The sequence below is a fragment of the Leptinotarsa decemlineata genome, unplaced genomic scaffold (genome assembly GCF_025532065.1).
Source record: "Leptinotarsa decemlineata unplaced genomic scaffold, Ldec_3_MD MMD2_tig00000035_RagTag_RagTag, whole genome shotgun sequence".
In the NCBI taxonomy this organism is placed as follows: Eukaryota; Metazoa; Arthropoda; class Insecta; order Coleoptera; family Chrysomelidae; genus Leptinotarsa; species Leptinotarsa decemlineata.
The window spans coordinates 24,405,880-24,429,273 of record NW_027412540.1 but is presented as its reverse complement, the minus strand read 5'-3'; the positions used below and the strand labels follow the sequence as shown (position 1 = coordinate 24,429,273).

Here is a 23,394-nt window from a genome sequence, read left to right as displayed (position 1 = left end):
CTCAGTTCGTTCTCTCTCTAACCACCAAACTCACCTTCAATGGCAAAACCTCCCTGTTGACGTCGAAAAATGCCGCCATCGCTATCGTCCAAGATATAAGACCAGCAACATTTCCACATGCGGTTTTCGCTGCTTCATAAGTGTACTGAGGATAGTTGAAATAAGGAACAAGCAGATCAACAGTTTCGGCATTTATCGTGTCCTTGGGATATTCTTGCAGTTTCCTCAAGAATGCTGAATCAGCCATTACCTAAAAAAGAAATCAGTGGAATAGTGTCACTCAATACAATGAATAACCTCTCACTTTAAGAGACTCAGACCAACACGGTACCAAGAAATTCTTATCCGGGTCTGGTTTCACAGGTTCTACTTTCCTTTTGAAGTAAATCAGCACCGCGTCCATAATGAGGGTGATCAAATAGGGCGGTTTTCCCAGTTTCCTTACCGTTGCGATATCTGCTGCTTTGATGGTCTTGAAAATAAAATCAGGTTCAGCGATACGGATTTATGAAGTAGGTAGGTAGAGAAGTGGAAAAGGGTCTTACGAGCAAAGCTTGTTCTGCAGCATCCAGTGCAGGTTTTGCAGCCATAAGTTTACCTTCAGCTTCTTTCTGGTCTACACTGATTATCCCTACAAGATTCTCAGCTCGTTCTTTGACAACCAGTGCTTCTTCTTTTATTTTGTTGGCAACTTCAGAAGCAGCGAGTACCTCGTTTAGAACCTATTGAAATAAAATTAAATACTCTTTCTTCGTCATTGTCAAAAATCAAGAATCAGTAGGAGGAAATGCTTTTCAAAGTCTTGTACGGCTTTTATTAGGTTGTTTTAAAAGTTTTGACGAAAACCGTTTTCGCTTGGTCCTGGCCATTTGGCAAAGCATAAATATAAACATTTGAATATCTCTTGTACTGTCAATTTGCTACTGTCATAAACTGTTCAAAAGCCATCCAAATACATAGAAAGTTTGGTAAAAATTTATGCTTCACTGGAATAACAATTTACTATCTATAATCTGCCCGAATATATAGAGAAGAAGGAAGTAAAAAGTGCAGGGAACAGGTATCTACTCGTTTCTATCAACAGCGGTCCAGAAAAGCTGATGAAACCTGTCAAGTTCTATCATAATAACTTGAATAAACCAGACAAATCAGCTTTTGGTCAATATATAATTTTCAATCAACATAATTTCAGCCCCAATCGTAATTCACACATTCTAAAAGATGTCAATTCAAAAAATTTTAATACGTTGGATTTTCTACAAGATTTACAAAAGGACGAAAAATTACATAACAATACCTTCTGTTTGAAAACACAAGTATAATTGAATAGATCATATATTTCTTTACATAGACGACTAAATTAACCAACTGAAAATCAACATTTCTCAAAATCCCAATTGAATAATTCTTTGCTCATCTTTGAGAATTTTTACGTGTTGTTGTTACTACATATATCATTTGTTGAACTAAATATGTTCTATAATGATGACCTTATGTCTATGTCAAATTTTCACTTCCTTTTTCTTCTCCTACTCGTCGTTGAGTACTCTGAAAACAGTTTTATTATCATTAAACAAAATATTAACACGTTGAACCCAGAAGGGTATTTATTGTAATGCTCATGTTCACGTCTACTCAAAGTAGTGTTGTACTAAGGTTTGTACTTTTATTCTACAGGATCCTCTTGTATATACTTGACGAGTAAGTAATTCAAAAAAGAATTTAAAGTTCAACTTCAAACAAATTTCACGACTATTATTTACTTGCAGGTATCACACTGATGATGTCGTAAAAGCCGAAAGCGCTTTGCAATACACAATTAAATTATTTACACGAAATACGACTCAATTCCTAATTTAAATGAAGCAAGGAAAGGAATTGCTCTGTTAAAGTTCTAGAATCACTCTCCTTCAATATCAAATGAACTACAGAGATTTCATAAAGTTGGTTCATAACCCTCTAATTAACTTACAACTTCTGCTTTCTCAGTAGCCACATTCATTTCAACTTCTTTGACAGACAGTTCTTTTCGTAGTTCATCCACACTAACTTGAGCTTCAACCAACTTTTTCAAACCTGTCTTCATACGCTGTGCCATCACTCCAATTTCATCTAGCTTTTTCTTGTACAAAGTTTTGTACGCCGCTAAGAAAGATATGAAAGTTTTGGGAGTGACGTATGTCCTTCTGCGGAACCTAATGAAAAATAAAGTCATATGAATACAGATCGAAAGTTTACTCAGGAATGGTCCGTTAGTTCTATAGTTTTATGTTATCTAGGATGGTTAGTAAGTGTTTGAAATTTAATTTTACAATTCCTCCCCATTCGCACCCTTTGCCGCCTGTAAAAACTAGGAAAGAATCTTTGTACTTTCGCTCATATCTTATCTTTGATACATTTCAGTTACAAGAGTTATTCTTGATTTCCTACAACTTAAGGCGGATTTCCACCAAACGGAAGCGCATGCGACTAGTTTCGTTTTGAAAAACACGGACAAAAAACTTGTTTTAGTTTCAAAAACAAACTTGAATTCCACCAAACAGAAAAAACTAGTCTGAGTCGGGTGAGTGAAATGTTTTCCGTAGTTTCCACTGCAGAAACAGTCTTCATAATGGCTTAATGGCTTCTCTAGACGATGTTTCTAAGACAGCCTGCGGCTTTTTTAAAATCGATTTTTGGATCATTATTAAGAAGACGAATATACCTATTATGGAACGGAAAAAAATATTGCAGATTTGATAAATGGTGGCAGAACTGGGATCATCTTAATTTATACCCACTACTGATTAACATCGATTAACATAGATCAACACTGAATAGTTGCTCATATAGCGAACTCTGTTTACAAAAACAGAGACAAAACATTTGAAACCTTTTGATCTTTCCGCCTGCCGACGGGAAATTTCGTTATGACAAAAACAGTCGCTCGCGAAACAAAGTCTTTAAAATGTTTCTTGTTTTGACAACTCAAGTTTTTGTTGTGTTTGTTGTGTTGTTTTGTTGTGAATTTGTTCGTTTGGTGAAAATCCTTCTTTATACTCTTGAACTTTGTTTCGAGGACTGACACTTTGTTCTTTTTGAAAAATTAAAAAAAAAACGCATCTTCCAGAAATATTTAAAAGTATTTACTTCAGGACGCTCTACTTCTGTTTTAGCTCATTTCAGGAAAACTATTTTCAGAATAAAACTTATGAGGAATTCAAATAACTACTAAAGCTTGTCAAATCTAGGAAGATACTTGAAATTTCTGTCTCTCTCTCGCTCTCATAGTCTTCTAACAAAGCACAACTAGTGGGCGGGACCATAACGGAATTCAGAAAGCTCTTCCTACATTTGACAAGCTATACAAAACTATGTAGGTACTTTTTATTTAACAAAAAAAATCAAAAACACCAGTATTTTTGTACGAAAGTAATTTTTTGTGGAGATAATCAAAGTTTTTTTATCGACCTTCTTGAGTATTTTCACATTCCACAATCTAAAAAAAAAATATTTCATAATAGAGAACTTTTCACGGATGTAGATTTTTTCCAATTCTGAAGACAGAAGCATAAAAATTTGTACTCGGGATTCGATGGAGTCGACGAAGGCCGTTTTTGCCTGGTCTTGATTGGCGAAGGTTCTACTGGTGAGAAAGTTACAGAAGTGCTTGAAACGATGATAGTCGGTTGGCGAGTGGTCTGTGAAATTTAATTTGCGGACGGTGATTTGTGAAACGTGCGGACGGGCGTTGTCGTGGAGCCGGATTGGACCTTTTTTGTTGACCAGTGCCGGACGCTGGTGACGGTACATTTGGCAGATTTCCTCTGCTGCTGTGATGATTTGGCCTGGTTTCAGAAAGTTATAGTGTCAGCCAGTGACCATCAAAAACCGCATGGGAACTGACGTCCAGTTTTGCCAACATCCCAAGCACCCATTGTGATGGGTCTAGCGACCTCAAATCCTCGTTCTGAATTACTGTAGGTTGACATTGGTTGATATTGCTCGAAAATCGTAAACTGGTTAACGGAAAAATAGATTTTAACGGATTTTAAGAGAAACAGAAGTTCAAAAGGGGCAAAAAATTAAAGTTTGGAAAAAATTTACAGCATTGATGTATAGAGTATAAATTTCTCCAACGATCAGTAAATTCCATGGTCGAAAGCCGGTCGGTTCGACGTGTGTGCTTTGTTCACTCAAATCGACCGTTGTGTTAGTCGGTGATTCAAGCAACAGTTTAAACGATCGGTTTTCACTTGCTGTGGTCCATCCCGTGTTAGAAATCACACGTTAAAAGGAAAGACCTCGTTAGTCGTTAGCTCGCACAAGTTTCGACTTCTGAGGGTTGTCGATCGTAGGGGTGCGACAGCTGGTTAACGGATTTTTTGTAAGTAGAATAAATATTTTTTGAAACACTTATTATTTTTCAGATTGTGGATGGTGAAATTACAAAAAAAAAACTTTATTGCTCTTGTGGGGCAACAGTATCTATCAAAAACACTTTTGAAGAGATCTCTTCTGTAGTTCAAATGTACCAAAAAGAACACATTAGTGAAAATCTGATGTTTTCTTCCTGACGCATTTTGCATGCGTACATTTTTCAATTAATATATTCACTTACTAACTATCCATTCCAAGATAGCATACCGACAATTTCGAACTGGTGGGCCCTTTGTAAGTGAACCCCTTTCTAATGAATGAACCAATATTGATCGAGCTGAATGGAATAGGGTAGGTTCAAAGTGAGTGGGTTCATTTGACCCTTCACTGCAATCCTTGCGGATTTATTGTGATTCATACATTCAAACTCGCTCAAATAAATCCACCTTCTCAACGAAGCCATCAATTCATTTGGTGAGAAGGTATGTGCTCTGTTACGGAGCTTGAATTCCTTATAAAGAATAATCCACTCAATGTTAATAGACCACGGTACAATTTCCTCAATCTAGTGAGAACTTCGTCGGCGGTATGTCTGCGACTCCCTTCGTCAAGTAGATAAGCAACTCAAATGTGTGGCATGAAAAATATGTCTCTTGTGATGCATTTTACAGATATGTCTCTCTCTGGTTGCAGGATTTTAACTACAACCACCGGCCAGAAGACCCTCTTCTGATCCTCTCTCAGCAACCTGCAACTATACAGGCCGGAAATATACAGCTCTGGAATCAAATATGTTGACCTTCTTTTAGAACACTTTTTGTGTCAGCCACAGTGGCAGTTACATCCACTTTCGCCCATTAACAAATTGCCACAGATAACCAGACTTATTTCAAGTGCACCTCTCCACTTAATAAATTCCTATATCTGCTCCTGGACAGCCATCATGCCATACTGAAGTGATTCTAGTTAGTAAGTCGATATTAAGGTTCTCGGTTCAAATTCAGCTTTATAGGGCTTCCACGCCTCTCGATTAAGTGTGATTCATTGTTCGAGCCTAAGCGTTTCTTTACCCTCTTGGGCGGAGTTTGTTCCCTCACCTCGTACAGATTCTGTTTGTTCTTCCCAAGAATTTGATGCAAGGCAGATTAATAAGATATCCTACTTTCGAGGATGCGTTAGGTCGCTTCCTGACTGCACCACTAGACTAGTTTGTTATCAGGATCAAGAGTTGAGTATTGATTTCTTGCTCTTGGTCTCCTTTGTAGAATCAGGGTCAGATTCATCGGTTATTTCGCGGTCCACGAAGGGAGCTAGGGAAATGAGGTCCATCACGAATGAGCCCCGTATCATCCCGACCAGAGGTCGTGGTGTATCTTGAAAGTTTCGTTAATGACATTAAGTGGGGTCAGAGCGGTGATTTTTATCACGAATTCACACATCTTAGAATGTGTGAATTCGAATGTCTTTTATGAGTACCCATGTATCCACGGGTGACACCTTACCTAATATAATCCCGTCATTTAAGCTTAAATTAGGTAAGAATCTCGGAATTCGAGATACCCAGCTGTAAGTCTGTAAATACTTGTATATTGACACCCTAAAAGTTGTCTCAAAACCTACATATGGTAGGGTGTAAGCAACTATTAAATTTCAAGGTCGAAGGTCACAAAAATCGGTTTTTTGCGCTTTTTTTGGAAATATCTCATTTCCTATGGGTTTTTTGCTATTTGTATTTATTATCAATATTGTAGAATACAAAATTCTCTACAAATTTTGTTTGAAAAATTTTTTTATACGGTGAACCGTTTTCGAGATAGAGGGCGGAGAGCGCGCGGTCACAGCATCACTTAAGGTCAACCGGTGCCTCCGGTCGAAAACGCGCCATATATAGTTGATGAACCATCGATAAATCAATGATTATAAATATTTGTCAATTTTTATTAACTATTATATTATATTTTATCATTTTCTTCATGTATTAAACCTATATCTATTCAATCTATAATGCTCCGAAATCTGTGAAAAGTCTCGATCATCTTCGTTATATGCATCACGTCAAGTCTACAAAACTTAATAAACCTGTGCAGCTTTCAAATATTCTACCAACAAGTGCAGCTGCTCATCAACATTTCAACCGTGTATATTATCAAGTTCAAACTTGGTTAGGACATGATTTGGAACCCCAGGTATGGGGTTGGGCAATGCGAAACGATTTTCTGGAGCCTATCATGACAATTTTATCACCTGCTCCAGAAGATTTGCTAAATACAATTTTCTGCAACTGCAAGAGTGGTTGTGGTTCGCGATGCGGATGCAGGAAAGCGGGCTTGCAATGCTCTTTAGCTTGTGGCCAATGTAATGGGCAAGCTTGTCTCAATGCTCTACCATATCAGAGCGACATTAACGAAGATGGAACCTCTGACCCCGAAATCATGGAAGAACTTGAGACAAATGTCGTTGAAGACGATAATGAAGACCAGTTTGAAATTTACCAGCAGCCAGAAGACGACGATGAAGAGGAAGAAGATGATTAAAATTATAAATTGTAGTTTTTGTACCCTCTACTCCATTTCTTTACTTTCAATAAAAATAAATGTATTCAATGATATTTTTTAATAAAAAGATTAATTCATAATTTATTTGTTTTTTTTTTCATCATGTAAGAAGTTATGAATATTAATTAGGTTAAAATTCAAATATAATTCCTATATTTTCATTAACAATTCTGCAATTACATGGGCAGGTAAGTGTTGTTAAATAAATTAATACTTAATAAAAAGTGGATAAGTTAGGAAAAAAATGATAAAATATAATATAATAGTTAATAAAAATTGACAAATATTTATAATCATTGATTTATCGATAGTTCATCAACTATATATGGCGCGTTTTCGACCGGAGGCACCGGTTGACCTGAAGTGATGCTGTGACCGCGCGCTCTCCGCCCTCTATCTCGAAAACGGTTCACCGTATAAAAAAATTTTTTCAACAAAATTTGTAGAGAATTTTGTATTCTACAATATTGATAATAAATACAAATAGCAAAAAACCCATAGGAAATGAGATATTTCCAAAAAAAAGCGCAAAAAACCGATTTTTGTGACCTTTGACCTTGAAATTTAATAGTTGCTCACACCCTACCATATGTAGGTTTTGAGACAACTTTTAGGGTGTCAATATACAAGTATTTACAGACTTACAGCTGGGTATCTCGAATTCCGAGGTGAACTTACTATAATGACTGGACTAAATAGAGGTGAGTATTCTAAGGCCACCCGCTGCAGGGCGATCAAAACTACTTACTTGTTGAAATATTGATTGCAGAATTCCGATACGCCGTCCTGGATTTCCGCCATAATGAGAACAAGCTCTTGCTTGATGTCTGGCGTGGCGACTACTGTATAGTTCATTAGGAAATGGGACGAAACTTCTATTAGAGCGTCTTCGGGCCATTTTGAAAACCAATCTGTCGTGCAACCCGATATGAGACCGGGAAATTTCAAAGCCCTGCTTCGGAATTTTTCTCCTACCTGCATATTATAATCATTATTATGAGCAAGATCAAATGGATCATATTCAAACATATATGTATGTATATATGTGTATATGTATGTATATTTATATTTTTTCAAGTTTCAGTGATGATCTCTGAAACTGTGCAGTGCGATGTTGTGGCATAGTTAATTTGTTTTTATGTCTAATGTTTCTTGAGTGAATATTTTCACGCAGAATTAGTTTTTGTATTAAAAGAGGAGAATGGGGAAGGGTGATCAATTTATGGACAAAACAACCCAGATGATGAATCATACGGTTTTTCATATTGAGCCAGCGGGAGTTTTTAAAGGCTTCAGAAATTGAATCATACTTACGAAGTCCATAAATTAGGCGGCAACAAGAATTTTGCACTTTTTGTATTCTTTTTTTATCCGAATCATATAAGTATGGCCCATATATGAAGTCACAGTAGTTGAAATGGCTTAGCACCAAACTATCACAGAGCATTCTTTTTGGAGGTTGGCTCAAAATAAAACGATTATAGTATAACAGTTTCAATGATATATAAGCTTCTTTCATTAAATTTTCAACATGACTAGTAAATCTAAGATCAGTGTCAAGCATGACCCCTAAGTTTTTAGCTGTATTGACAGGATTCAAGGTAGTATGACCTAGTTCTAAACGGAAATTGTTTTCTTCAAATTTACGATTCTTCTGCGATCCAAAGTGCATCATCATTGTTTTATTAGGATTAATTTTCAAATCATGTTCACTTGATAGCCCATTGATCAAATCAAGATCAGTGTTGAAGAGATTTTGTGCCTCAGCACACTCATCGATTTTAAAGTGCATGTATAATTGTATGTCATCAGCATACGCCTGTATTTTACATTTCTTGATGGACGAGATAATGTCCGTAGTATGAATGATGAACAAAAAAGGTCCCAAAATGGAACCCTGTGGTACTCCTGATAGAATATCAAGAGGTAAGCAGTGATGACTATCAACAACAACTTTTTGAGATCGACCAAGTAAATAAGACCAGATGAGAAATAAGGCAGCACTATCAAAACCATAATATTTGAGTTTCATGCAAATCAGCTCATGATTGATGGTATCGAAAAATCTAATAGTACCAGAGTGCTAATCATTCCCTTATCAAATCCTTCAACAATGTCTTGTGTAACAGTGGCAAGAGCTGTAGCCGTGCTAAAACCCTGCCTAAAACCACATTGCGATGGTGAAAATAGATTATTGGTATTGAAATATTCATTAATTTCTAAATAAATAACTCTTTCAAAAATTTTACTCATGGTTGGAAGTATACTGATAATTCTGATTCAGCTAGAATAACTAGCTGATTCATTATTCTTGGGAATGGGTTTCCCAATGGACATTTTCCACAAGCCTGAAAAATATGAACGTTCAAAACAACAATTGATGATATGCGTAATATATTTATCTATAAACGGGCTACAAAGTTTCAACATTCTAATTGAAATATTATCAACCCCTGAAGCTTGACTTTTAATATCATTCAGGATTTCATGAATAGCTTCTTCAGTAGCGAATCGAAATGAGAAGTTACCTTGCCTGATTAAATAATTATTGCTGTTAAATTCAATATTTTCATCACAATCATTAGAAACATTTTGTACGAATTGGGCAAAATAGTTGTTATTTCATGGGGATTCGAGAGGTGATTGGGTAATGAATATTGTTTTTTTGAACGAACATTGAGGTTAGAAAGGGCATTCCCTGCTATAAACATTGTATGTTTCTTAGGAAAAAATAAATTTTCCAAATTCAAATAATTACCACATTCTATGTGAAGGTTGATAGAAATTGCATATTGGTGCCATTATCAGAGATACGAGTCTAATATTAAATCCTCCGATCTACGGTCTTGACAATTTATCAATTTAATATATATTTAAATCATTTACTCAGTAAAATTGCAAAAATTTTTGACTTTTAGGCATTTTAACCTATTGAACTTGGTGTTCTTGGGATAAAATCCGCATAACCAGATACGACTATATAAAAAAATTTGCGAGGAATAAAACTCAAAGTCGTCTCCACAATTTAATATCAACATCGGATGTTAGTGCGGTAAAACCATCAATTAGAAAATGTTTCGCACCAGTATAGGTTCGTCATCAGCTAATATTTAAACTTCTACAATAAAATGAAGAACAATGTAACAATAGTTGATACAATGCAGTATAAAGAACTGACCTGGTAAATAAACTATTTTTTATTTTATAATGGAAAAGAAAAGGAATTATCACGTGTTGTTCCTTTTATTGTAGAAGTTTGAATATTAGCTGATGATGAAACTATATAGGTTCGAAACATGTTCTAATTGATGGTTTTACCGCACTAACATCCGATGGCGACATTAAATTGTGGAGACGACTTTGAGTTTTTATTCCTCGCAAATCTACTGCACTCCAATTTGAGATACAATGGTCTTCTACCAGAGGTTATATAAAAAAAGTTCCAGGAATTAACTCCCTTTTATAAACGCTTTGGATCGACTTCAGTACTTGCTGCAAATTCTCTTTTATGTGATCTATCGACTGAAAACTGGTGCCTCGAAATGGTGATTGAGCTATGGAAAAAAATCGACCGGAGACAATTCAGGTGAAAACGATGGCTATCGAGATTTTGGCTACAAATATTCTAAGTTCAGAATTTAAGCGTTGGGAAATAAAAAGGTATAGAACCTACAGACATAATGATGATGCAACTTACAGGCGAGAAACATAGGGTAACATGCAAATTCGACCTAGCTCTAGAAAGGAAGAAATCATAGAGATTGTCTACAGTCGGAGGTCTTCTAGGGAAAACTTTTTTCATCACCGGTATCAGCTCAGATTGTATTTCGTCCAACTCATCTTTCGCGAAGAGATTGGCGATTTCACCAGAACTTAAAATGTTGTTCAAGCTTTCCAGAAAAGTTTCTTCTTTTATTTCGTTATCAGTGAAGATGAATGTAATACCGGAGCCCACCAAACCTGCTTGACGATAAAGAAACTTCATGTCATCCATCAAATTGCCGACGTTGTAAGTCCTAGAACAAAGAAAAGAAACTTTTTCTGATCAATCGTCCAATCTCTTATTGAAAAATTCTGATAATACTAACATAATACAGATATAATATATAGAAAAAAAAAATTTCAGCGATTAGTAAAAATAATGGATACATTTTAACAATCCAGATTTATATAATGGGGTAATCGAAATTTTCAATGCTTGTTGTAGAATAATTCTTCATTTACTATGAGATTTTCATTAAATTATTTAAAGAGCTATACAACTACTTACTAGATGAGTATGAAATCAAGAAAATATACTATAGTTCGTTCAGTATTGTCTGAGAGTAAAAGAATTTCAAGAATGCAAACTTGTTGCTACATCAAAGAAAGCAACATAGTCGGGTCTCAAGCAAATAGCACTGCAATTCACCCACAAAATCATTGAGATATGTCTACCCTCTATATCCCTTGAAGACGCCACCAACGAGCAATTAACATATGTATATGCGACAAAGAACGCGAAAACACTGACGAAGAATGCGAAAATACCGCCAAAAGAACCGCTCGATGTTTTTTCTGATAATACGTTTAAGATAATATTAATAGTCGTCGGACTGAGGGTATTAATATAAATTTTCCATTGATATATTCTGTATGATGAGAAGATAATTAAAATATGGTGAAAACTAATTTTGTTTAAACATTTTATTTATATTTGAAATATCAAATTTATTATTTAGAATTGTTACCTTCTACAGATCTATAAAATAATCAGAATATTAAATTTACAAATAAATACAAATGTAGAAATTAGCTTTTTGGAAAAAAAAATCAAATTCGTCATTAACTTGAATTAAAAACATTTTGCATATTAAACGAAATATGTATTATCTGGTGACATTTTAAAGACTCTATCCATTTTCTTTATCCAAGCTATTCAACCTATCAAAACATTATAATTTGTAGTTATGATTCGTCTTTTGATGTAAATAAATTTGATATTATTATTATCATTGACACTGATAATATCAAATTGATGGTCGGTATCAAGTTTATTGTCTCTTCATCGGGATCTCTATAATTTCATTGACTTTATTGAATAGAATAAATCATCAAATAATTGTAGAAATCCAATTAAAAAGCCAATTATTAGTGAAGTAATATGACGGGGTCGCAATCGCGGTAGAAGATTAGAGTGGTGTCAAGAACATCAAAACTGGGATGCAAATGATTGGGCCACAGTTTTCTTTACAGACGAATCCAGATTTGGATTTCATCCAGATTCTCGTCGAGTAAGACTGTGGAGATGACCTGGAAATAATGAACGTTTGATACACGTCCAGGAAGTCCACACATACAGAGGTGGTACAGTAATGCTATGGGGCGGAATCATGATCGGCGGCAGAACCGATCTCGTTTTTCCAAATCGCTCCCTCACAGCCCGACAGTACCTCGACACCATTCTTCTACCTATCGTCCGTCCGTTTGCTGGTGCTGTTGGTGAAAACTTCCACCTAATGCACGATAATGCTCGTCCACATGTCGCGCGTCTAGTGACTGACTGGCTCACCAACGAAGGAGTTGATGTATTGCCATGGCCAGCACAATCACCGGACCTGAATCCCATCGAGCATGTGTGGGACATGCTTCAACGAAGAATTACTCCGCATATGGGGAACATTCACACAACGTTTCAATTGAGAGAGCTTTTAATCGCTGAATGGGCAAATGTACCTCAACAAGACATTGACAATCTCATTTTGTCGATGCACGATAGATGTAGGGCCGTAATAAACCAGCGTGGAGGCCATACTTTGTACTGATTCCAATTTTTTTTGTATTATGATTTTTTTCGGGGTGCCAAAGAAGAGCCATATTTTTTTTTAGTTTTGCTTATATGCGCACTCAGTATTTTTGACCATTTAATAAATTTTGTTGTAAGTTACATTCGTTTAATAATCACCCGTCAACTTTTTTTTCCTTAAAGCGATCTAAAAAAAAAATATTGCCAATTTTAAAAATATCCCTATATAGTATATATATATATATATATATATATATATATATATACGGTAAAATAGATTAACAGGGTCTCTCAGTCAAAAATCAAAAATCAAGCTCTGCTTTACTTTGCCAAGCTTTCGCTTCTAATGGGAAGCTTTTTCAGGGCAGTAGAAATGAGCGAAAAACAATAAATTGAACATATACATTGACGAGAAAGTTATACATGTATAACTTATAAGTTATAACTTATATATCGCATACATGCGATAAGCTGCTGTTAGAGTAGTGTCAATATGTTTATTGAGAGAGAGGGATGAATCAAAAGTAACACCTATAGATCAGTGAGTGTGTCAGGACGCTCCAGAACTAGATTGTTTATGACGTAGTTGTGTAAAGTCAAATTCGTTTTCAGTGAGGAAGACATTACATTTGGATATGTTGAGAGATACATTATTCTTCCAACATCATGTAGCAACGCGGTTTAAATTCAGGGCGAGACGTTCGCAATCATTAGAACATGTTATATTGTGATAGAGCTTCAAGTCATCTGCGTATAAAAGGAAATTGACATCAATCTCAGCTCCGATATCATTAATGAGCATATTGAACAGTAGGGGTCCTAGACTTGATCCTTGTGGCTATATTTTCGATAGACTTGAGGCCATTGAGTTGGACGTACTGCTTACGGTTGTAAAAATATGATTTGAAGAGGGTAATTGATTCATTGGATAACCCAAAAGTCGAAAGCTTGTTGAACAGGATTCCATGGTCAAGTCTGTCGAACGCTTTTGAAAAATCAGTGTAGATGACATCAGTCTGAGACTGACAATCAATACCCTCTGCAATACATCGAGTGATTGTTACAAGATTGGTGGTGGTTGAACTTCCTTTCATGAAACCGTGTTGATTGGGGCTAATAATGTTGCTGACATGACAATAGATTGTCTTCTCAAGAAGCATCCCAAACGCTTCACAAAAGTTGCATATGATAGAAATGGGTCTGTAATTTTTTATCTCACTTCTATCTCCTTTTTTGAAATTTGGGCAGACTTTCGACATTTTCCATATTAATGGTACAGTTGATGTTTTCAGGCATATATTAATTAGAGTTGTTAGTGGTTCAACCAGCGCTGAGGCACAATCTTTAATGATGAATGCTGGAAAATGATCAGGTCCCGCCTGATCGAGGCTTTAATTTTTTTATGTCACATACCTGGTTAGTTGTATCTGAAAACTTTTATAGTTTGCAATGAATGAAGCGAGCCTTGTCAAACTTTGCTTCCCTGATCCACCTACTCCAACGAGAAGGGCATTTCCTCTCGCCGTTCTTATTATTCTCGATATAATCATGAGGTGAATCATTGCATCTCGGAAGAAAACCATGTCCATTGTTGCACCTCTCACTGCTTCGTTGTATTGGTCCATGAAACCTAGAATGAAAATTCGCCCATATTATTGTTGATACTAATTATGAAATCTGTTATCTGAAAATGATAGATCATTTTGGTGTTTGGTCCTCCTGCTTCCTGAAACAACGTTCCCTGCATGTGGCCGTTGACGGATATAATAATAATAATGTTTATTTATCAAAAAATTACAATATTGAATACATAAGTTTATATCAGTAGTGCTTGAGAGATGCATAAATAAACAATAGCATCACTGAAGAAACAATCGCAAGATTGCTCCTTGTGCGTGATATAGCCTCTAGAAAAAATTCAAAAAAAAAGACAAAAAAAAAACATTCATGTAGCACATAATACAATATTTAAAATATCACAATGATTGGTTGTCAGTTTCATGCAAGATATTACATGATATAAATATCACAGTCGAGTCGGTAAAAGCGTCGCATCCAGATCAAGTGAATAACACGATCGGTTTGAAATCTCAGTGAAACATAATATACATATATCACATTACAAATTATCCAAATATCACCAATAGATGATTAACACTTTTATGCAAGGTATCACATGAGATAAATATCACAGTCGGTAAAAAGTCACATTTAGATTCTTATTAGAGATATATGTCATTGTCTTTTGAATATGACAAACAATTTGTTAAAACTTATAAATTATAACAGGTTTGAATTTTTGCACTTTTTACAGTAAAATAATTTTTTGGAATATATCTCTGTCATAACTATTTAGCCAATTTTTTACTTGTTTCTTAAACTTAACGTAGTTTTGACTAGTTTTAATGGTTTTAGGTAGAAAATCCCAAGTTTTTGGACCCAGATAGCTGCAGTGTCTCTGTCCCACTGTTTTGATACATTTCGGAACCACAACACTATGTTTTTGTCTCCTAGTATTGTATGGGTGATCCGAGCGTGTTATTTTAATTTCATTTTTATATATTTTCTGCAACATTTTTTGGCAATAGAGTTGTCTAACATCGAAAATGCCACTTTCTTTGTATAAATTATCGCTTGGATACATCCTTCCTTTGCCCAAGATGATTTTAAGAATTTTTCTTTGTACAATATTGAGGCAATTTAAGTGTGTCATTTACTCCTCCCCATCCTATTATGCCGTATGAAAGTTGGGACTGAACTAAACTATAATACACAGTTGTCAAATGGGTGATATCAAGGTATTCTTTCAAGAGTTTGAATCTTGATATGAATCCTCGAAGTTTATTTGTGAGATACGATATATGTAAATCCCATTTCAAATGTCGGTCAATTTTTATACCGAGGTATTTAATGGAGCTGGCTTCTGGAATTGATATATTCTGGTTTATATTCAATGGCCCCATATTCGGCAAATTGTTAATATAGGAGGTGAAGGGTAAGTATTTGGTCTTTTCCGCATTCAAAGTAAGTTTATTGTATAAAAACCATTTATTAATATTGTTGAAATCTTTTTCCGCCTTCGCTTTCAGTTGTTGCCATGTATCGTCACTATAAAATACTGCTGTGTCATCTGCAAAGCTCAGAATAGTTCCTTCAGAGGTCATTTTCAATAGGCTGTCTATATAGACGGTGAACAGAAGGGGGCCTAAGACCGTACCTTGGGGAATCCCGTAGGTAATCGTCCTTGGTGTACTTACTGCACCATCAATATCGACTACTTGTTTACGGTTTGAGAGATACGATTTCAATAGATCATGCGGCTTACCCCGCATGCCAATTTTTTCCAGTTTCTTAAGAAGCCTTGTATGACAAACAGTATGAATCCATATATGTTAGCATCAGTGACTTTGAAAGTTTCCGTCAATACGATTATTTCAAAATTTTTTTCCAACTGATTTAAATAAATGAAAAGTTCATCTATGTTTTTGGCAATACTTCTTATATTGGTGTGGAAAATTTTAAAGTCGCTGAGTCCTTTCATCAAATGTACATTGAAGTCTGTGACCTCTTTTATTTGATGTGCTTGAACGGGTTCATTTTGATACTCTCTTATAAATGGATCCATGATTACTTCAGACGTAACTTTCGTAGAACTGAATAAAATCGATTGAAACAATAAAAAAGTTTAATGGGTATCATTGAGTTATATTTTGTAACCCGAGCCGTGGCGCGTTCTCGGTTTATCCTGTAGTGACTTTTGTACTTGGATCAACTGGGTTGGCTTTTTTGATGTTCCGACAACTAAATCTAAGAAGAACGTGTAGAAAATGCATTGGAAGGGAGAATTGATTATACATGAGATCCAAATAACACAAATCGCAATAAAAACGTTATTTTTTGAAATATCTCCGGCAGTAAACATTTTCATGTTGATATCACAGAAATTTCAACGTTTAAATTCATGAAAAAAATCTCCATATGAAATAAAATGTACTTTAAAACCATGGTTCTGAATAGAATTCAACGAGCTATATTTTTAAATGGTTCTCGAAGGCTTTGAACCCTAATAAAATGAATCAATTATGCATTCATGCCATTCACCAAAAATAAGAAATTCAACGTTATATATTAGCCATATTGCCACTCAGTCAGCTATCTCTCTTGAATGTATGAGACAATGTACTCTTTTTAATGTTTCAAACCTTCGTATTTTTGTTGAAATAATTGACACTTGGCAACACCTCTGTAGACACGATCAATTTTATTGGTCAGCAGACAAGTGGCCAATGTAAACTCTTGCTTCTGGAATTTTTCTTTTTTTTACAAATATAAAAAGGTATTGGGACCGATTCGTCTCGATAAGTAGGTATAATATACACCTAACTCGATCAGTCTACAAGCAAACCAGTATCATTTTGAATAGCACGAAACAAGCCTATTGGGGTGAAATTAACCAGGTTCAATTTAATGGCACAAAAACCCAGGCATGGGTTTTTTCCAAAAATATTAATGTCTCAGGGAAGATACAGGCAGTCAGTCGTCTAGTCATTGAATCTCGTACCCGCTCAAAAATTATTGGTGTGTTTCTTATTGTTTCACAGGCGTCTACTATTCGGTTTCTTAGATCTTCCCCGTTCACTACTGGAGTCTTATAAACTAGTGACTTCAAATGTCCCCAAAAATAAAAATCTCTCGGGTTTAGATCTGGGGACCTTGGTGCCTACGCCTGGTTACGTTCTTCTACACCGCTACCGATCCATCGATTTGGATAGACTGTGTTAAGGAATTCCCTGGCTACAACGCTAAAATGGGCCGGAGCCCCATCATGCATAAACCACATGCGGATACGAATTTCTAATGGTACATTCTGAAGTAGTCCCGGCAATTCATTTTCTAAAAAGTGTCTGTAAGTTGCGCCATTCAGTCGGAGCGGAAGAAAGAAAGGACCTATCAAGTAATTATCAATTATTGCCGCCCATACATTTACAGAAAATTGATACTGATAATGCCTTTCACTAACTGCGTGCGGATTTTCGAGAGCCCAAACATGGTTGTTATGAAAGTTTGTGATAGCATTTCAGGAGAAGTTTGCCTCGTCCGTGAAGAGTACATATCTTAAATATTGAGGATTTCTAGCCAATTTTCTCAAAAACCATTGACACATAGTAATGCGTTGGGAAAAGTCTCGTGGCAAAAGAGATTGTACCCTTTGAATATGGTATGGATAAAACTGTTGATCATGGATAATTCTCCAAACTGTGGACTGAGTAGAATTGACAGCTTCAGCAATTACTCTTGTGCTTGTTTCTGGATTCTCCTCGAGAGCGTTCAAAACAGCTTCTTCCAATTCTGGGGTTCGGACTGCTCGTGGTCTTCCAATAATATCAGCTGCCCTCTTAAAGCTACCTGTTTCTGGCAAACGACGGTGGAGACTAGCAAATGTTGGAGCTGAAGGCAGTACTCGATTAGGAAATCGCACCCTGGTAAATACGTCTTGCTTCGCGCGCATTGCCATCCGCAAGGCCATAAACGAAATGCATATCGGCTAAATGAGCATTAGGTATTGTTTAAATAATCCATTTTTTCAAAATAAGTGTTTTCTACTTCTACTTACGGAAACTTCAACAAAACGTCTAACTGTCACAAAATATGTAATTACCAAAACTACTCACAAACGTCAAATTTATTTCCAAAGCATTCTTGTGAAAAATGCAAAATATTCGTAATAACTTCAACATTCATCGATTATCAAATAATCGACTTGAAGTTTTCAAGTCCAAATATTTAGAAAACGGTTGCTTACAGCGACTAGTAACAAGGGTAGCTTATTTACGTAGATATGATAGAAAAATCGATTTTTTTACTGAAAAATGTGCTAGAAATACGCCCAAAAAAGTTATGAATCTTTAAAAAAGAAAAAGACGTGTAGGTGGCGCCCCCTACGAGTAAGAGCAATAAGAACATCAGGTTCGAATTCAACACCTCAAAAACCTCCTATTACCAAGTTTCGTTTAATTAAGTTCAGTATTTCAAAAGTTATTTGAAAAAAACGAAAATAAAAAAAAAACTTCAACATCCTGTATCTTGGAAACGAAGCGTTTCCAGACATTTATTTATTTGGACAATTCATATTAGAATATTGTGAGGAATCACCTCCTGAAGTTTGTCAAAGTACTTTTGAATCACCCTGTATATGGAAAGTAGGGACTAACGGGACTTTCAGTCAAATACGAGACTTGGTCAGGACGCTAAAGTGAAATACAATAGAAACGAACCAAAAAAAAACCGAAAATAGTTACAAGTAATCTGAGTTTTACAATTGAATATTGATGAAAAAATTCAATAAAATTGGCGCATTGATGTTAATAATGTCAAAATTTTCAGATATCTGATATTAGTTATGTAATGACAAGAGTGACATTATCATTGAAAATATTTCTCTTTCGTAAATGCTCATTGTTCAATGTCAGTGTCAGACAATCAATGACAAATCGATTGCAGTCGTAATTTTTCTCGAAAATGAAGAAAACACAAGCGATGAAAAAGTTGTATTTTCTGTTGCTCAATATAAAAAATTTAAAAACTACAAAAAAGTAAATGGCGTTATTTTTTTCCTCAATATTGTTGGTTGTGGTGCCCACTGAGACGCCACTGGCCCTAATAATTCCAATCAAGTTCGGGCTAAATAGGCGCCTTATTACTTCAAATAACTGTATCTCAGAAATGAAGCAATGATCTTACGAATCAAAGTAGCGTAGTTAGCAAACACCCTGTATAGCGTACTGTTGGGATCCTATGTTACATGAGAATTCATTTTGAAGTTATTTTCTTAAAACGTATAGTTTTTAAATATTATTCTTTATTCTTCCTTCTGTTAACTTCATTTCACTTTCCATGCATTTTAAATATGTGTCAGTGCGTCGCAAGACAGGGGTTTATAACCTTAGCGTGTGTTTTTTACATTGATTATTAAATTAATAACTTTATATTATATGTAAGAAGCAACTGCACTATATGTCGATAGTCCAGCTATGCACTATATGAATAATTGAAGCTGCTATGTTATCGAGAGATATTAATTCATTGCTGAGTAGAGTAGAGTAGGATTTATATGTTTGTTGCAGCGATTTATTATTGTGAGAAGTATACTATTTGTTCAAAGTAAAGTGTCTTAGTGATACCTACTTTCAACTAATTGCCCCCTTTTGATGCACTCTTGTTATCCATGCTTATTAGGAAAATTATCACTTGAATAATTCAAATAACTGCAAACAAATTTGTAGGTTAGGTTAAGTGATGATTCTTAAAGCCCTATTTGTAAACACAATTATGTAGTGTGAATTTATCATTGTAGATGGCAATAGCTACTTGTAGACACTTCCGACTTACATATCTGCTATGTATATTGGGCCACGAGAAGCTGTAAATCGTCCATTAGTCATTGGACCCCACTGGATGTATATCCGGATAACCTTCAATCTTAATGGGTTAGCCAGTTCAAATTTCATTCCTCTCAGTCGTAGGGGGGTGTGAGGGAACTGATGGCCCATAGCGATGATTTAGAACCCAAGTTCTATACCCCTAAATGGAGAAGGTCCATTTACCGTAACAGAGGGACCTGAAAAGGTTCCTCGGTCCGATAGCAAAAGCTATGCTTTTGTAAACCGGGGTGACATGTGCACCTCAGGCGTGTCATTCCTGAACTGCTGCTGAACCATACCTTAGAAGGAGATTGGGTGTATACATCCAGTGGAATTAAATCGAAACAAAATTATTTACAAATATATTTTGAGAGAAACTAACTATACTATTATTCTTGAATAGTAGTCACTAAATTCTTGGAAATTACAGACGTGTTTGCCTTCTTAATCTGTCTCTTGCAGAGAGGCGTACGATATTTAAATAATTTTGGTTTATTTATATGAAAGTTCAGGTTTGTTTTAACACTGATGGTTTGGAAGTTTCTGTTATGAAAACTAGGAAATACCTATTCAATAATATAATAAAAGCGTAATGTAATACTTCGAGTAATAGTAATTCACTTACTGAATAATTTTTCCTTGAGAAATTCCCAACTAGGAATTTCTTCGTATACTTTGGGAGCTTCGAAACTGAAATCGTCGGGCTCGTCACCTGTGGCTTCAGGTGGTTCTCGAAGAAAATCAACCCAATATGAGTCTTCGTCCTCGTAGTACTGGAAGTCTTCTCCGAGCTCTTCTTCAGCTTGGGTTCGCATTGCCTTCACGAACCAAGTACGATCACTTTCTTCAGTACATCTGATAAAATACGATTATCATACATATTAGTAAAAAATATTGATTTAACGTTTTATTGCCCCTCTTTTGTTGTAGCTGGTGGTTAGAGTTTTTGTGTTGAGATATAGTCGAAGTAACCTTCATTGTGAATACTTAAAGCTATCGGCATCTCAAAGGCAAAAAAACCAATACAGAGAAATAATGCAGCTGCGAATTAGTCCACGTGGGCTGAAGAATTGGCGGTTCGTATTGGATAATTTTTACTAACGGAGTTTTATGATTGGCTGAAGAGTCATAAAATTTGAAGTCATGATACGGTGATGACTAGAATGTGGGGATAAGAATCGCGGTTGTGTCGTCAATGTTCAGTTCAGGGACTGATCGCAATTTGAGTGTTGAAATTCGATATTGATGCAGTTATGATTACTCAACATTTTTGTTACTTATCTGTTCAAAATGTGGCACCCTTGGACCCAATAGCGATGGTGAAAAATGCGAAAAAGAGATACCAGTGAATAAGATTCGGTTGCATTTGAAAATTGGAACACAGAAAGTATGTTTCAATGTTTATAAGAATCTCCATCTCAAGTTTGGTTTCGAGGGAAACAAACTATTACCAGCAACATCAGATTTGACCGAAATTCTTTTCTCAACTGTACGTAAAATAGCCAAAAACAAACCTTATGAACGCAAAACGCGATGTAATACAGGATTATTAAAACCTTTAGATGTTCATCTAATAAAGTCGTTGAAAAAAACAGTATACGACTGTTACAAAAGCAATGAGATTCCTACAACTGAAATCATAAGGAAGAAATTGAATACTTCCGGCCATAACTTGAGCTGCTGTGACAAAACTCTTCAGAACTGGATAAAGAAACTAGGATTTAGATTTAAAATAATAAACAAACGTCAAGCAGTTATGAAAAGCAGAAAAGTAATGGAATTGCGTAACAAATACTTAAAACAAATAACTAAATATAGACAAGAACAACGGCAAATTTTTTATCTGGACGAAACTTGGTATGACAGTCACGACACAGTAACGAAAGGGTGCACTGATGGTTCGAGAATGTGTACGCCTAACATGCCTGCAAACAATGCCCTTGAGGGTATTGCTGAAAAGTATGGAAACACCATACTGACACTTCTTCTTTTTGTTTTCAATCCCATCGAGTTGATTTGGAATTGAAACAAAGCATCTGGCGTAAAAATAATTTTCCAAAATTTGATAAGAGGGTAATAGAAGTATCTAATATCACCAAAGAAGACTGGCAGAAAAGGATTAAAATAGTAATTTCAGTTGAAAGAGACTATATGGTATTATTCAGAAGTATTTTCAATTATCACCCTATTATTTGAATCCCCACTTTCCCACTCACCTATATAAACGAAATACTTATTATATATATTATTACATACATTTTAATTTTATATATTATATCGTTATTTTGATTCTTATATAATCAGAAATGATGATTGAATAACGAAATTAATTAGCTTCCTAACTATATTATTAAAGGGGAGCTGTTGGACGGTAGGTTGCATTATATCGTTTACTTGAACTATAAACGAAGGGCTGGTCAAGGGAAAATCTACTCTTTCCTATTTTAAAAATGTCTTTGACAAATTTCTGGGGAGAATATAAAAAAATATGAATCATTTCAGTCTACGATTTCATACCTATCCGCAATAACTCTGGTGCATTCGTGCTTCCAAAGTTTTATGAGTTTCGATTTCGTTTGACATTCTAGGTTCTGAACTGTTAATATCCCCTGCCAAATCCTCGACAAATCTCGTAAATTGAAAACGTAATGGAACTTTGCCGGTGTAGGTAGCATCTTCTTCTTAACATTTTGCCAAAGGTGACGGGTGAGAGGGACGAAAACTGGCAAGAAATCAACGATTTCTTGAGTGAATCTCTCAATGCAGAAGTAACCGCAACCGATTTGTTCTGAAACGATAAAAAATTACTTTATAATAAATTGTTCCGGAAGTTTTGTTCAGATTAAAGGAACGTTAAAGAAAAAACATGGTTGCTATCGTGGTATACAGGGTGTGTGCATCGTTAAAGAAAAATCATTGCTGCCATTGATGCAACCATGTTTTGTGTAACGTTTAAGAGAAAAAAATGATAGCAGTGCCAGCTGCTGCGTCAGAAGCAGTTATAGTGAATCACACCAGCTGCTGACTGCTACACCATGGTCTTTTTTAATCGGTTTTCGTCTTTGTGAAGTGTCTGGAAGGCTCATTGGTATTCAGTCACTGTTCAGAACGTTTCCTGTTGTCGTAGAGGCCTCACTTTCCACCACACTTGACGATCTGATCCAAAAAAAAGATCGTTTTTGGTAACGCAGAAGCAGAGATGAACACCAGAGTAATTAAAAGTATTGTGCCATGTATAGCCGAGCCATTAGCTCATTTGATAAACGTATCAATT

At 35.5% G+C, this 23,394-nt stretch overlaps 2 protein-coding genes across 3 annotated transcripts in view; both read right to left on the bottom strand.

Annotated features, from left to right (window-relative positions):
* The window catches only part of Cmtr1 (Cap methyltransferase 1), an 87,409-nt gene extending 84,438 nt beyond the window's left edge, over positions 1–2,971 (bottom strand). The window contains exon 1 of the mRNA XM_074172081.1: positions 2,967–2,971. The gene's annotated coding sequence lies outside the window, so the exon portion shown is untranslated. The remainder of the gene's footprint in view (positions 1–2,966) is intronic.
* Positions 1–23,394, bottom strand: part of kl-3 (dynein heavy chain 8, axonemal kl-3) — a 126,173-nt gene that overhangs the window by 26,798 nt on the left and 75,981 nt on the right. For both annotated transcript variants that reach the window (XM_074172077.1, XM_074172078.1), the window contains exons 40-48: positions 22,638–22,908; positions 20,746–20,975; positions 14,113–14,329; positions 10,612–10,930; positions 7,663–7,889; positions 1,973–2,195; positions 546–722; positions 305–472; positions 35–250 (exon numbers count right to left, since the gene is read on the bottom strand). In XM_074172077.1, the coding sequence (XP_074028178.1) occupies positions 35–250; positions 305–472; positions 546–722; positions 1,973–2,195; positions 7,663–7,889; positions 10,612–10,930; positions 14,113–14,329; positions 20,746–20,975; positions 22,638–22,908 (2,048 nt within the window). The remainder of the gene's footprint in view (positions 1–34; positions 251–304; positions 473–545; positions 723–1,972; positions 2,196–7,662; positions 7,890–10,611; positions 10,931–14,112; positions 14,330–20,745; positions 20,976–22,637; positions 22,909–23,394) is intronic.